The 14,256-nt window shown below is 65.6% G+C and overlaps 1 protein-coding gene across 1 annotated transcript; it reads right to left on the bottom strand.

Moving 5' to 3' along the window:
- Positions 1–6,063: 6,063 nt before the first annotated feature.
- RTN4RL2 (reticulon 4 receptor like 2) lies at positions 6,064–12,917 on the bottom strand. Its single transcript, XM_074996061.1, has 3 exons — positions 11,951–12,917; positions 8,271–8,758; positions 6,064–7,500 (listed from the first exon to the last, which is right to left on the bottom strand). Exons 1-3 carry the CDS (start codon positions 11,979–11,981, stop codon positions 6,724–6,726), a joined length of 1,296 nt encoding a protein of 431 aa, XP_074852162.1. The 5' UTR covers positions 11,982–12,917; the 3' UTR covers positions 6,064–6,723.
- Positions 12,918–14,256: the final 1,339 nt, after the last annotated feature.

Consider the following 14,256-nt stretch of genomic DNA (forward strand, 5'->3'; position numbering starts at 1 on the left):
CAGTGCTGTGAGCTTCCCCACAGCAGTGCCAGCCTGCCCCAGTGCTGTGAGCTTCCCTGCAGCAGTGCCAGCCTGCCCCAGTGCTGTGAGCTTCCCCGCAGCAGTGCCAGCCTTCCCCAGTGCTGTGAGCTTCCCTACAGCAGTGCCACCCTGCCCCAGTGCTGTGAGCTTCCCTGCAGCAGTGCCCATTGCATGTGTGTCTCTGTGTGTGACTCTGATGTGTTGGTGCACAACATGGGTGCTTGTGCATTGGTGCGTGTGTGAATGTTACTCTGTGTGTATGTCAGTGGGTCTCACTTTGTGCATCAGTGTGTGTCAGTCTGTGTGGGGGTCAGTGTGTATCGCTGGATGTGTGCATTAGAGTGTGTGTGTGTGTGTGTGTGTAAGCACGTCACTGTGTGGGGGTCAGTGTGTATCACTGGGGGTGTGTGCGCATTGCTGCGTGTGTGTGTGTGTGCGCGTATCAATGTGTATTGCTGGGTGTGTGCATCGCTGCGTGTGTGTGTCAGTGTGTATTGCTGGGTGTGTGCCTCGGGGTGTGTGTGTGCACGCGTCAGTGTGTATCGCTGGGTGTGTGCATGCAACTGTGTGTGTGTTGGTGTCTATCACTGGGTGTGTTCGTGTCGCTGTGTGTGAGTGTGTACCACTGGATGTGTGCATCGCTGTGTGGGTGCGTGTTGCTGTGTGTGTGTCAGTGTGTATCCGTGGGTGTGTGCATGTTGTTGTGTGTGTGTCTGTGTGTATTGCTGGGTGTATGTATGTGCATGTGCATGTCGCTGTGTGTGGGGGTTGGTGTGTATCGCTCTGTGTGTGTGTGTGTGTGTGTGGTGGGGTGTGTGTGTCAGTGTGTATCGCTGGGCGTGGGGCTGGGCGTGTCAGTGTGTATCACTGGCTGGGTGTGGGTGTCAGTGTGTACTGCTGGGTGTGTGCGTGTGGCTGGGTGTGCATGTCAGTGTGTACCGCTGGGTGTGTGCATGTGGCTGGGTGCGCATGTCAGTGTGTATCACTGGGGGTGTGTGCGCATTGCTGCGTGTGTGTGTGTGTGTGTGTGCATGTCAATGTGTATTGCTGGGTGTGCGCATCGCTGCATGTGTGTGTCAATGTGTATTGCTGGGTGTGTGCCTCGGGGTGTGTGTGTGTGCGCGCGCGTCAGTGTGTATCGCTGGGTGTGTGCATGCAACTGTGTGTGTGTTGGTGTCTATCACTGGGTGTGTTCGTGTCGCTGTGTGTGAGTGTGTACCACTGGATGTGTGCATCGCTGTGTGGGTGCGTGTTGCTGTGTGTGTGTCAGTGTGTATCCCTGGGTGTGTGCATGTTGTTGTCTGTGTGTATTGCTGGGTGTATGTATGTGCATGTGCATGTCGCTGTGTGTGGGGGTTGGTGTGTATTGCTCTGTGTGTGTGTGTGTGTGTGTGTGTGGTGGGGTGTGTGTGTCAGTGTGTATCACTGGCTGGGTGTGCGTGTCAGTGTGTACCGCTGGGTGTGTGCGTGTGGCTGGGTGTGCGTGTCAGTGTGTACCGCTGGGTGTGTGCATGTGGCTGGGTGCGCATGTCAGTGTGTATCACTGGCGGGGTGTGCGTGTCAGTGTGTACCGCTGGGCGTGTGCGTGCAGCTGGTTGTGCGTGTCAGTGTGTACCACTGGCGTGGTGTGCGTGTCAGTGTGTACTGCTGGGCGTGTGCATCGGTGCATGGGGAAGTTCCCTGCGTCCCAGGGAGCGGCGCGTCTGGGGCTCGCTGAGTGGCTGGAAAGTGGGTCAGGGCGCTGCTGTGGTGTCACACGTGGTGCTGGGCACAGGGGGCCTGGGAATCTGGGCCAGACACAAGGCGAGTGCTGCTGTAACCTGCCCTGCCAGCGCCCTCTGCCCGGAGCACATGCCCTGCTGGGCTGCAAACCCTTTGCCTCACCAGAGACCCCCTGCCCAGACAGCACCTCTCCAGCCCCCAGCACTGAGACCACCTGAGACTCCCCGTTTGCTGCAGACAGTACAGGGCCCATGACACACAGCTATTCTCCCCTCCAGCAGGAAAGGGACAGTAACCAACGGCTCCACCCAGCACAGTGGATCCTCTCCAGTGGCAAGGAGGGGGCCGCAGGCCCATGCAGGCCACAGAGGATCGGGGCAGGCGTGACGGATGGCCACTGGGAGCAGAGCTGTCTCTTGGGGGGCCTGTCTCTTCAGCCTGGCACCAGGGTACCCCCCAGGCATGGGCACGCCGGGCAGGGGCGCTCACAGCTCTCTGTCCGGTTGCCGATGGCTTCGGCTCCTGCCCAGATGCCTGAGTGCCTCCTGGCTGCCGTAACCACCACCATCTGGGCACAGGCCCAGCCCCAGTCCCGGGGTGGCTACTGGCAGGTGTTGAGCATCACCCCATCACTGCTCTCTGTTGCTAACTCGCTGCCCGTCTCCGCAGCTCTAGGGCCGGCCCCATGGACTTGTTCTCCAGCATGGGCCATTCCCCCACCTGCCAGCAGGGCCCTGCTCCCCTTTGCTGCCTCCTCTGAATCATCCCTCTGCCCCGGCCTCTTTAGGACAGGGAGACACACCCCACCACAGTGTGCATGGGGCGGGGGGGCCAGGCTGCAGCCACCGCAAGAGATGCTCTGGGGGTGGGGAGTGAGGGGTGTTCTGCCCCCTGCCATACCCCACAAGGGGCACCCGTCCCTCGCTGGGGGGCAGGGAGGGGGCCCCTTCCTGAAGCTCGGGGTGTATCTCCCTCCAGCAATACCATGGGGTAGATCCGGTCCAGCATTCCCTGCAAGCTCAGTGCAGGGGCGGCTGCCCAGGAGAGATTCAGATGCCGCCCAGCCGATCAGCAGCGCATGTTCCTGTGGGTGCTGCACAGAACAAAATTCATTCCACCCATGGATGGAAAAAAAGAGCAAGAACCCTGCTTGGGTCCCAGCCAGCCCACAGCTTTAATCAGCCCCTGGGCCGGCCCCGCCAGCTCCTGGGCTGAGGGACCCCTGCTGTGCGCTGGCTCCCTGAATCCGCCCCCACCCACCCTGCCCTGCTCCAGTCACAAACAGCCTTCTGGCTTTAAGGGCTAAAACCATTTAAGATGTTGATCTTTTGCTTTCCTGGTGCTTAATCCCCGTGCTCCCTGCCGCAGGAACAGCTGCTTGAGCCGGTCCACTGGACTGTTACTCACCGAGGGGCTGCCCAAGGGGTTGTGACCAGGAGGCCAAATTTCTGCCCCCAACCCCGGCACAGGGACTGGGGGAGACCAGTCTAATTTTTATCACCTAGAGGCAGCTGCCAGACTTTGCCCCCCTATTGTGCCAGGCACCAGGCACTGGGCAGAGCCCCACCATGACCATACCACCCTCCCTCCCCAGTTGTGCCACTCACTGACCCCTAGCATATGGGGGGGTCTCTCTTGAGCCGAACTCTGCAGAGCAATGAGCCAAGATGTCCCACCCCTTCGTCCCTAGCACTGCCCAGACACACAGTGGGAGCCAACCCCTGTTCCAAGCTGCTTATGATAAGGAGTGGGAGGGGAAACTGAGGCACAGAAGGGATGGTGACTTGGCCGAAGCCATGGAAGAGAGGCAGGAACAGCACCCAGGAGGCCCCAGGGCTCTAGCCACTGGGCCATGCTGCCTGTCCAGCTGATCCCGAGGGCCTCCTGCTCTGTCACAGCCACCGTGGCTCTGCAGGGTGGTTAATCCCCCACCTTGGCCTGCTGGAGCACATGGCCACCTAGAGCTGCTGTGGGCCCTTGGGGCACGTGGCTCCATGGCCCCTGTACGGTTGCCATGAAGCCAGTGCCCAGCGTGGCGGGCTCAGAACGAGGCAGCAGCCTGGTGGAGGGGCCAGGCCAGTGGCTGGGCAGGTGCCCTCTGGAGCCGAGCAGGGGTTCTACGGCCAGGGCTGGAGAGGATGCTCTGGTGGGGGGCAGCTCTGGGGGGCTCAGGGGACCCGGGAACCCCCCAGCAGCTGGCCGTGCTGGCAGGCAATCAGCCAGGCCTTGACCTGAGTTGCAAGCTCCACTCTGACCCACTGATTTAAAGGGCCAGCTCCATGGGTCATGCCTTACCACTCACCCATTGCCCTCAGGTGCCTTCCTGCATCCACCTGATTTAAAGGGCCAGTCCTGCGTCCTCTGCTGCCTCCCACCTTCCCCAGCTGCGCATGGGACCTTGGATGTGCAGGACAGTCCAACACGGTGGGGTGGGGCGGGATGGAGAGGGAGGTTTGGGGCTGTTGGCTGCCAGGGGAGTGGGGGGGGCTGAGCTGGCGTCCCTTGCGCCCCACCCCCACGCCATGGTTGAGCAGCCAACCACAAAATCCCACCCCCAGGAGACCCCACAACCTTCCTCTGTATCCTCCCGCACCCTGAGCAGCAGCCGAGCCGCAGCTCACTGGGCTGGCGCCACGAGGGCCATCATTAGGCTCCAGAGTCGACAGCGGCCATGTGATGAACGCGGGTAGCACCCGGCCCAGAGCTGCTGTTTGCGGCTGCCGGTGGGCTCTGGCACGAAGCGCTCCAAGCGGTTAGGCTCCCTTCCCGCAGTGCCTCTCCCCAAACCGGAACAGGAAGAGGGCGGTGCCAACCCAGAGCTGGTCGGTGCCTCAGTTTCCCTCATAGAAAGGGGAGGACGGCCCTGCCGCAGGGGCAGGGGGCCAGAGAAGTGCTGAGAGGCGGCGACGCACTGAGCCATCGTCTCTGCCCTCAGGCAAGGGGCTTTTTCTTGGGTGGAGGGCTAGATCGGAGCTGGATCCCTGCGTGTGGCAGCTCATGCCACTCCCGAATGAGCCCGGCCCAGCCCTGGGGGTGCCTGAGCCCCTCTGGTCAGCACAAAAGCTGTGCCCCTTGGCTTGCTGTCATGGCCAACGCCCCCATGGCCTCTGCCTGGCTGCACGTGTGTCTGCTCTGGGCTGGGCTCTGCTCCCCCACCCCCAGAGCTGGCACAGACCCTAGTGGCAACTGGGGTAGATGGGCAGTGCCCCCCCCAGGGGCATGTGGCCTCCAGGCCCTGGCCAGTGGGACGGGGTTGCTGCCTTGGCAACACGCATGCAGCTGGGGTCTCCGCGCCCTGGCTCCCGCTCTGCAAAGAGCAACTGGGCAGAGGGGCCCTGAACCTTCTGGGAGAAGGATATGAGCTGGAAAGGCAGAGTCACCCCCTGCACCCCCCACCAGCTCTGGTACAGCACCCGGCTCTGGCCCCCTCCGTTGCATGGGGCTGCAGACAGACCCCACTGTGACCCCAACCCTGCCATACCTAACCCCCACTAATGGGGAGACAGATGTGGAGGGGGGGCAAGAGGGCACCAGCAAACAAGGCATCTAAGAGTCCCAGGGCCCTGCAGGTAGATGCTGGGCAGGAGGCTTTGGGCAGCAGTCCCCAGTTTCACATCACTTTCATGGTGCTCACCCCCATTAGGTTCCAGAGTTAACAGCCGGCTTGACTGAAAGGGGAACCCTGCTGCAGGCAACAGGCTGAGGTTGGCCAGAGACTCTGGCTGTGTGTGTCCTAAGTCTAATCTAGGGTTCTCTCTGCACCTTCCTGAGAGACCTTCCTAAAGCCCGCTGCAGGAGACAGCAGTTGCTGTTGAGATGAGAGCAGGGATTTCAGGGCAAGAGGCCCACAGCTGCCATACAGGCAACTCTGTACCTGCTGTGGCGGGGGCCTCATGTGCCAGCTTGTATGAGGAGCTGGTAAAAAGGGCACCTCCCGAGCAGGGCTCAGCCTCAGCGCTCCCTCTCCTTTCTTCCACCTGGGGTGGAATAAATTTTACTCCATGCACTAAGTGCATCATGGATGTGCACCCCAGGCACACAGGTTGCTGGGTGGGGTGCTCTGCTAATGGGCTGGGCAGCAGCTGAATGCCTGCCGGGGGGCCAGGCCAGCGCTCAGCTTCCAGGGAGCGTGGCTGGGCCACCTGCCCGGGTAAAGTGGGTCTGACAAGCAAAGCAGAGCAAGAGCTGCCCTGTGCCAGGCTGGCTGCCCCCTCCCCCTGGCCTCATCTCCACCACACAGGCCTAAAATAATAGAATTTTTAATAAATAATTTTCCAACTTTTTTTTTTTGCTTGTGGGGGGCAGAGGGAGCAGCAGAAAAACATCCAGCATCAGAGGGGTCAGCAACAACGTTAGAGCCTGGGGGGGGTGGAGGGACCCCCCCAGACTTGGCCCAGGGTGTAGGGTACATTTTCAGCCCTGGGGGCAGGCCAGGAGCATGGGGGAGGAAGGCTGGACAGGGAGGCAGTAGCTGGGGTGGGGGGTGTAGAGGGGTGCAGGTAGTGGGGCAAGTGTGGGGGTGTAAAGAGACTGATCCCTTTTCTCTCCAGCAGGAGGTGAGGCCCTTACTCCGGGGGGTGGGGGGGAAATCAGACAGGCAACCTGTCCCCATCCCCCAGCTTGTCACACAGGCAGAGGGGGCTGTACCCCAGCTCAGACTGCCAACACCCACCCTGGGTGGGAGAGATGGACCAGGGGAGGGGCCGTGAGCAACATCCAGGGGGCGAGGGCTGGGGTGGAAGAGAAGTCCCTGAAGGCCTGCTGGTCCTGTTCACCCTGGCGCCCCCCCCCCCCACCAGCACACAAGCAGCAGAAACCTCTTGGGCCCTGGGAAAGCACTTGAGCTCCAGCCCCACAAGCAGCTGCCCCCTCAGGGCCCCCAGGCTGGCTCAGGGCCTCTGCCCCACCCCTCTCAGGGCAGTGGGGCCTGTCCCCCCTCCTCGCTGTCCTTGCTCAGTCCATGCCAGTCTGGGGGTCTGGTCAGAGGCAGGGGACCCCCAGAAGCAGCAGCAGCAGGGGGGTGGGCAGTATGCCCGGGGGGCGGGCCCCAGAGTCCAGCGGGGAGCAGCCAGGCCCGGCACAGCCCTCCTTGAGCCGGCCGTCCTCGCTGCCGTAGCCGGCCCAGTAGTCCACCTCGGTGGGCGCGTCGGCCTTGGGGCTGCCGATGTCGCTGGCCGGCAGGTCCCGGTAGGAGGAGGGGAGGGCGGGGGGCGCCCCGGCCTCCCCCAGCTCGTACAGGTGTTTGGAGGAGTCGTTGCTGCGGGGCTGGCCTGTCCCGGCCTCGCCCCCCCTTGGCTTGGCGCCCCCAGCGGGCCGGGCCGGGGCATGGTTGGCCGGCGGGCAGTCCTGGAAGTCGGCCTGGCCGAGGTGGCGCAGGTCACGGCCCTGGCGCTCGGGCGGGCTGGCACAGGCCACGGCCGAGCTGGAGACCCGGGCGCGCTGGAACCAGGCCCACAGGGAGCGGGCACGGCAGTCGCAGGCCCAGGGGTTGTTGTTGAGGCGCAGGAACTCTAGCGCCGGCAGCGAGGCCAGCGTCTCACCCGGCAGCGAGGCCAGGCTGTTGTTGAACAGGTAGAGGATGGTGAGCTTGGCCAGGTCGTGGAAGGCCCAGGGGTGCACCACGTGCAGGCGGTTGGCGTGAAGCAGCAGCCGGTCCAGCCCACGCAGCCCCCGGAAGACGTGCTCCGACAGTGTCCGCAGCTTGTTCCCGTGCAGGAAGAGGTGGCTCAGGTTGGCCAGGTCCACAAACAGGTCGTCCTGAGGCAGCAAGGAGGGAGAGTCGGGGGGGTGGGGTAGGAAGATGCAGGGAGAAGGGACGGACAGAGAAAGAGGCCAGGGAGGAGGGAGAAAGACAAAGCAGGGAGAAGGGAGGACAGAATCGACACGAAGAGGGGAGAAGGGGCAGGAATGGGGGGAGGGATGCAGGGGGTGGGATGGGAGAAGGGAGGACAGATGGAAGGGGTAGAAAGAAGCCAGGGAGGAGGGAAGGACAGACAGACGGACAGGAAGGCGGGAGCAGGGGCAGGAATGGGAGGAGGAAGGACAGGAGGGGTAGAGAAGCCCGGCAGAGGGGCGGTGATGCGGGGGGGGGGGGGGGGGGAGGAGAGAGGACATGGCGGGGGCAGGGGGAAGATGTCAGCCGACATGACAAGTGTGACCCCTGACCCCCCCCCCCCCCGTGTGTGCCCCTGCAAGGGGGGCTGGCTCCGCAGGAGGCCCCTCCCCCACTCCCAGGGCAGGCTGCCGGCCGAGCTACTCCCTGCATGGGGGAGCCGCAGTGCCTGGGCCGGATGGCCGTGTGGTTTGAGAGTAGCTGCCTGGCAAGGCACCAAAGAGCCCCTCGGCTTCCCGGCCTGCCCGCAGGAACCGAGGAGGGGAGGGGAGCTGCCTCGGCCCTGCCCAGGGCCGCCAGGCTCCCAGCAGGGGAGGGTCTCACCAGGGCTGGGACCTGCCAAAGGGGAAGGCCCCGTATTCCATCCCAGCCCCCCAGCTGCAGCGGCGGGTGGGTGCCACGCCCGGCCCCCCACCTGGAGGTAGAGCAGGCTGTTCTCCTGTAGGTACAGGTACTGCAGGCTGAAGAGGGAGCGGAAGAGAGCACTGGGCAGGCTGCTGAGCTGGCAGCGGTAGAGGTGCAGGGCCTGCAGGCGCTCCAGCCCCCAGAACGTGTCGGGGTCCAGGCTGCGCAGGTGGCGGTTGTCGCCCAGGTCCAGCTCCTCCAGGGCGGGCAGGTGGTGGAAGGTGCCAGGCTGGATGGAGGAAATGTTGTTGGAGTACAGCCAGAGGGTGACGGTGCTGGGCCCGAAGGTGCCCGCCCGCAGCGCCCCGATCAGGTTGTTCTGCAGGAAGAGGCGCTGGGCGTTGGGGGGCAGCGCGCGGGGCACAGAGGAGAAGTTGTTGGCCTGGCAGCTGACCGTGGGCGGGGAGAGGTAGCAGGTGCACAGCATGGGGCAGGTGGGCTCCCCGGGGGGCAGAGCCACCAGCAGCGCCAGGACGCAGAAGAGGCGGGTGCCTGAGCCTGCAAGAGAGAGGTGGGAGGTGAGGGGGGCGGGGCACCAATGCCATGTGCCCAGCTGGGATCCCACAGCCCCGCCCCCTGGATTCCGGCAGGTAGGGAGCCCCTCCCACCACAGCCCAGGCCAGCCCTGGGGGTGGGGGGCGGGTCACACCTCCGCCACCCACAGGCTCCCTTCCCCAAGTGTGTGTGGGGAGGGGCCCCCCAAGGCACCCTTCTCTGGATGCCGAGCAGGCCCCCCCAGCCTCCGGGTGGCGCCCTCGTGCGCAGGGCAGCGCACGCTCTCGTGCGGCGTGGGCTCCCCGTGAGTGAGCGAGCGTGCGGCCCATGTGCCCAGAGCGTGTGTGGGTGGGCGGCTGACGCCAGAGCGAGTGACAAGCTGCTGCCGTTCCTGTTCACACCACCTCCGCCGCCTCCTCTCTCCTTCCCCACTTTGGCCGCACGTGCCCCTCTCCCGACGCGGCTCCGGCCGCACGCCCACCGGGCTGACCGGCTGGGAGGGCAGCCTGGGATGGGGGCCACCTTGCCAGGCTGAGGCTTGACTTAGGGAGATCCCCACTCACATGGGCAGCGCCCCCCAGCCAGGTACTGGACAGGCTCCCAGCTCCACAGGCAGCCCTCAAGCAGCCCCAGCTGGAGGTAGGGCAGGGGACGCACATCTCTATTGGGCCTGGTCACGCCCTGGGAAGCGGTGGGCCTCGACCCCTGCAGGCAGGCAGGCTATGGGGCCAGACACCCCTAGGAGCCTCCCAGCCAGCTCCACACCCTGCCTCTCCCCATGGGGTGGGGGAAGTCCCCCAGCCCCAGACAGGGCGCTCCCCAGCTCAGGGGCTATGAGAGGAGCCCTAACCTGCTTAGAGGGCTCGGCAGGTGTCCCCTTAGCATGGGTCCAGCAGGGCCCCCTTCGCCCCGCCCCCCTCGCCAGGCCCGGGCAGGCGTCCAGAAGGGCCTAATGCCTGTGGGGCTGCTCCGGCCCCCGCCCGGACGGCTGTAACCCAAGGAGCCTCATCCATAATTCAGGCCTGTGGCTCTCTAAGTGCAGCTGGCGGGAGGGAGGGGGAGGGCTGGGACGGGTTCAGCCTCCCCCTTCCAAAGCCACCAGCTCGGGCTGTGCCCCCTCCCACCCCAGGCTCCCCTCCCTCCAGGCCTGTCCCCTTTTCTCTCTCCCCACCCCCGGCAAGCCCCAGGCAGTGGGTCCCCACTCCCAGCCACTGCCCAGGGTCCCCGGCTGGGGCCAAGCACCACTCAAAGGGAGGCTGGGGGAGGAGCAGGAAAACACACCCCTCACCAGCCCTCCCACCTCATCAGCACCTGGCCCTAGTGGTAGAAGGTTTGCCCAGCTACCCCCTCCCCTCTTGCTTACCTGGTAGGCCCCATGCCAGCACCCCAGATGCCCACCTGGGCATATACCCCTTGCCTGGCCCTGGGACCAGGGCAGCTCCTCCCTTTCTAGAGCTCTTGTTTTTTTTCCTAAGCACCAGCCATTGGCCGCTCCCTGGGGCTGTTCTAGCCCCTCGTCCGGAGCTGGGGGGCCTTTGTCCCCCCAGCTCACCCCTGGTTGCCCGTTTGACCAGCCAAGAGGGGCACCACTGGTCCAGGCAGCACGCTGGGGAAAGGGGCTCGCCAGGACCCGGCCCTTGGCCGTGGAAAGCGGGTGGCAAGGAGGTGTATAGCATCCAGTGGGCATGAGGTGGCAAAATCCACCATGGGGAGTCCCATGCCAGGCAGTGAGTCTGGCGGGTGTGGGGGGTGAAGGGGAAATCAGAGGGGGAGAGAAACTCCAGCTCTAAAGCCCAGGGGCCTCCCCCAGAGGAAGAGGGCAGGAGCAGTGCAGAGGTGGCTGCTGATGGGGGCCAGGGCTGCTGCCCCTGGCATGCGGCTCAGCCAGACGGAGTGAGGAGCCCTGGCCAGCCCAGCGCCACCTCCTAGGCAGGCACCGCTGCGGAGGGGGGCCCTGAGGAAGAGGGTGGTGGGGAGGACGAAGGCTTTGGGGCGCAGGCTGGCAGGGAGGCCTTGGGCTGGTGCAGCAGCCAGCGAGGCAGGCGAGGGGGGGCCCCGTGCTGCTGGGAACCACTCCCTGCTCGTCCATAATTTAAGGCCCCCGAAATAAGCCACCACTGCGCCAGGCACATGCCTAACAGCTGTAAACAGCTCCAGTCGCCAGGGTGCCAGGCTCCAGCCAGCAGGGGGCAGCACTGCCCCTCCCGGGGTTGGGGACACCCCTCCGGTGCCCAGCTCCTCTGGGGGCCACTTCACCCCCTTGCATCCCGCACCAGTTCCTCCCCATCTGCCCCCTCCCTCACCCATCTGCTCACCCCCCACTCGTGAGCTGAGTCAGCACTGGAGTCACCAGCCCCTCGGTACCCAGTGGGTCCCCTCACCACCCCAGCCCTGGCTTGCAGGGAACAGCAGGAATTCCACCCCTCACCCCCATCAGACTCGTACATTGGCGGGGGGGGGGGGGGGTCTGAGGACAGCCCCCAGCCAGCCAACCCCCCACCCCTGGGTCCAGAGCCAGCACCCCATAAAGGGGCAGTGTCCCATTCCCCTGCCCTGGCCCTGCCTGCCAGGCCCAGAGCCGGCACCTCCCAAGAGGGGAAGTGCCCATGTCCCATTCCCTGGCCTGCAGGTACCTAAACAGCTGGGTGTGTGGGGAGGGACACAGAGAGAAGGGGGGGCTCCCCCTCCCCCACCACACATCCATGCCCTGGCCTGAGGGAGGTGCAGGGCCAACTCCCCCTGTCCCCCACCCCCTGAGGGACTCATACCCCCAAACCTGTGTCCTGCTGCCCACCCCCAGCACCCTCCTGTCCACAGCTGCCGCAGCACCCTGCTACGCCCTTCCACATTGACAGGTGCTGTGCCATTCTGCACTGCCCATAGCCCTCACCCCAGGGAGCTGCACTGCCAGTAGCCCTGGCACTGTGCCCACTGCCCCCTCACATGTCCCCCTCCCCAGGGGGCTGGGTCTCTTCCCCCCGCCCCACAGCACTGGCCCACGCTCCCCACTGGGGCTGCCCTGTCTGTGTCGCCCATCCCCGGGCATTGTATCCTCCCTTACCCAGCAACACCCTATCTGTGCCCCCCAGCCTGCTACACCCCCCACTTGGCACTACCCTTCAGCACCATCCCATGGCTCCCCAAGCTGCCCATCTGGTCCCACCAGCCACCCTGACAGCTGGCAAAGGCTCTTACCATGCAGGATACATCCCAGCCGGGGCAGCATGATGCCAAGGTGAGCCTAGAAGGACAGAGCAGGGCTGGGGCAGCGCCAAGCCTTGGTGATGTCTGGGCAGCAGCACTGGGTGCGATCCAGGCAGAGGAGGGGGGTTGCTAAAGCCCTGGACTGGAGAGTCCCCAGGGACAGTCCTGTGCCAACACCCACAGGGCTCACTGGCACCTGGGTGTTGGGTTCTCAGTTCACAAGGCCAAGATCATGAGGCTCGGGGCACTGCCTGTGTCCACAGAAGGGTTACTGAGTCCCGGCCGGTACTTTCCAGGCAGGAGGAGGAAGTCAGCAGTGCCAGTGGCCCAGGCTTTCCAGGGTCTGGGGAGGAAGTCAGAGCCTGGCCAGAGCCCCAGTGAGGAAGGCAGTGCCAGGGCTTTCCAGTGCCTAGGGAAGAAGTCAGTGCCAGTGCCCAGTGTGCTCCAGTGCTCTTGAGTACCTGGGGAGAAAGTCAGAGCCCAGCCAGTGATCTCCAGGGCCAAGGTAGGAAGTCAGCAACAGTGTCCAGTGGTCTCCAGTGGCCAGGGGAAGTCAGTACCCAGACAGTGTTCTCCAGTGCCCGGGGAGGAAGTCAATGCCCGGCCAGTGTTTTCCCGTGTCCAGACAGGAAGTCAGTTCCAGTGCCCGGCGAGGAAGTCAGTTCCAGTGCCCGGCCAGTGCTCTCCAGCGCCCGGCGAGGAAGTCAGTTCCAGTGCCCGGCCAGTGCTCTCCAGCGCCCGGCGAGGAAGTCAGTTCCAGTGCCCAGGGAGGAAGTCAGTGCCCGGCCAGTGCTCTCCAGTGCCCGGGGAGGAAGTCACTTCCAGTGCCCGGCAGCACGGGGTTCTCGTTGCGCCCCCGGACGGCACCGTCCGCCTTAACCCCCGCTGCGCCGACGACAGCGAGCGCACGGCGGCCTCATGCCGGTGGGGCGGGCGCGGCTGCGCTCCGGGATCCCTGCGCTGCCCTCCCGCTCGCTCGCCGGGAGAAATGAGCCGGGCGGGCAGCGGAGCCTTATCCCGGCCGGGCGGCTCCGCCCCTCGCCGCGGAGCCGCCGCTTAACCCCTGCAGGGCCGGGCCGCGGGTGCCAGCACAGGGCGGGGAGCGGCAGAGCGCGGTGGGTGGGGCCCAGGCCCAGCCCCCCTCGGCCCCGCAATAGCCTGCCGGGGAGGCAGCACCGCGAGGCGGGTTGGAGCCAGCGCCCCCTGGGAGGAAAGGCCCCGTGCCCCATTCCCCGCCCCCCACCCCAGCCGGCCCCCGCCCCCGGGCTGGATCAGAGCCAGCGCCCCCTGGGGGGAAATGTCCCGTGCCCCATTCCCCGCCCCCCACCCCAGCCGGCCCCCGCCCCTGGGCTGGATCAGAGCCAGCGCCCCCTGGGGGGAAATGTCCCGTGCCCCATTCCCCGCTCCCCACCCCAGCCGGCCCCCGCCCCCGGGCTGGATCAGAGCCAGCGCCCCCTGGGGGGAAATGTCCCGTGCCCCATTCCCCGCCCCCCACCCCAGCCGGCCCCCGCCCCCGGGCTGGATCAGAGCCAGCGCCCCCTGGGGGGAAATGTCCCGTGCCCCATTCCCCGCCCCCCACCCCAGCCGGCCCCCGCCCCCAGGCTGGATCAGAGCCAGCGCCCCCTAGCGGGGAAAGGCCCCGAGCCCCATTCCCTGACCCCCCCGCCCGGCTGGGTCAGAGCCAGCGCCCCCTTCCGGGGAAAGGCCCCGTGCCCCATTCCCTGCCCCCTACCCCAGCCGGACCCCGCCCCAGGGCTGGATCAGAGCCAGAGCCCCCTGGGGGGAAATGTCCCGTGCCCCATTCCTTGCCCCCCACCCCAGCCAGCCCCCCCATCCCCGGCTGGATCAGAGCCAGCGCCCCCTAGCGGGGAAAGGCCCCGTGCCCCATTCCCTGCTCCCCCGCCCTGTTCCCAGCCTGCCATCCTGGGGCTGGCCCACAGTGTGGCAGGAGTAAGGGAGCGGGTGGCTGTGGGCGGGCTTAAGGTGGGAAATAGGAGGAGCCAACGGAGGGATTCCCTCCTCCCCATCCCGGCCCTCCCCAGCTCTGGGGCTCTGTGGGCACATCTGGGAGCAGAGCCAGGTGGGAGGGGAAGAGGAGCTGGTGCGGGAGAGCTGGGAATAGGCACCAGCTGGTGCTGGCATTGCCAGGGGCTCCTCTGCCAGCAAACACACAGCCAGGAAACCAACCAGCAACTCTGGCCTTGTGCCCACCCTGCCCCCTTCTCCATGCAGCTAGCCACCACCCGGGCAGCTCGAGCCATGTGCCCAGCCGAACGTAGAGGGATCCACACCTGGGG

Source organism: Carettochelys insculpta, chromosome 6 (assembly GCF_033958435.1).
Source record: "Carettochelys insculpta isolate YL-2023 chromosome 6, ASM3395843v1, whole genome shotgun sequence".
Lineage (NCBI taxonomy): Eukaryota > Metazoa > Chordata > Testudines > Carettochelyidae > Carettochelys > Carettochelys insculpta.

Coding starts and splice junctions, on each gene's coding strand:
- RTN4RL2 (XM_074996061.1), bottom strand. CDS start 11,981: ATGCTGCCCCGGCTGGGATGTATCCTGCATG. Junction 8,759..11,950: donor GCTGGGATGTATCCTGCATG/GTAAGAGCCTTT, acceptor TCTCTCTTGCAG/GCTCAGGCACCCGCCTCTTC. Junction 7,501..8,270: donor ACAGCCTGCTCTACCTCCAG/GTGGGGGGCCGG, acceptor TTGCTGCCTCAG/GACGACCTGTTTGTGGACCT.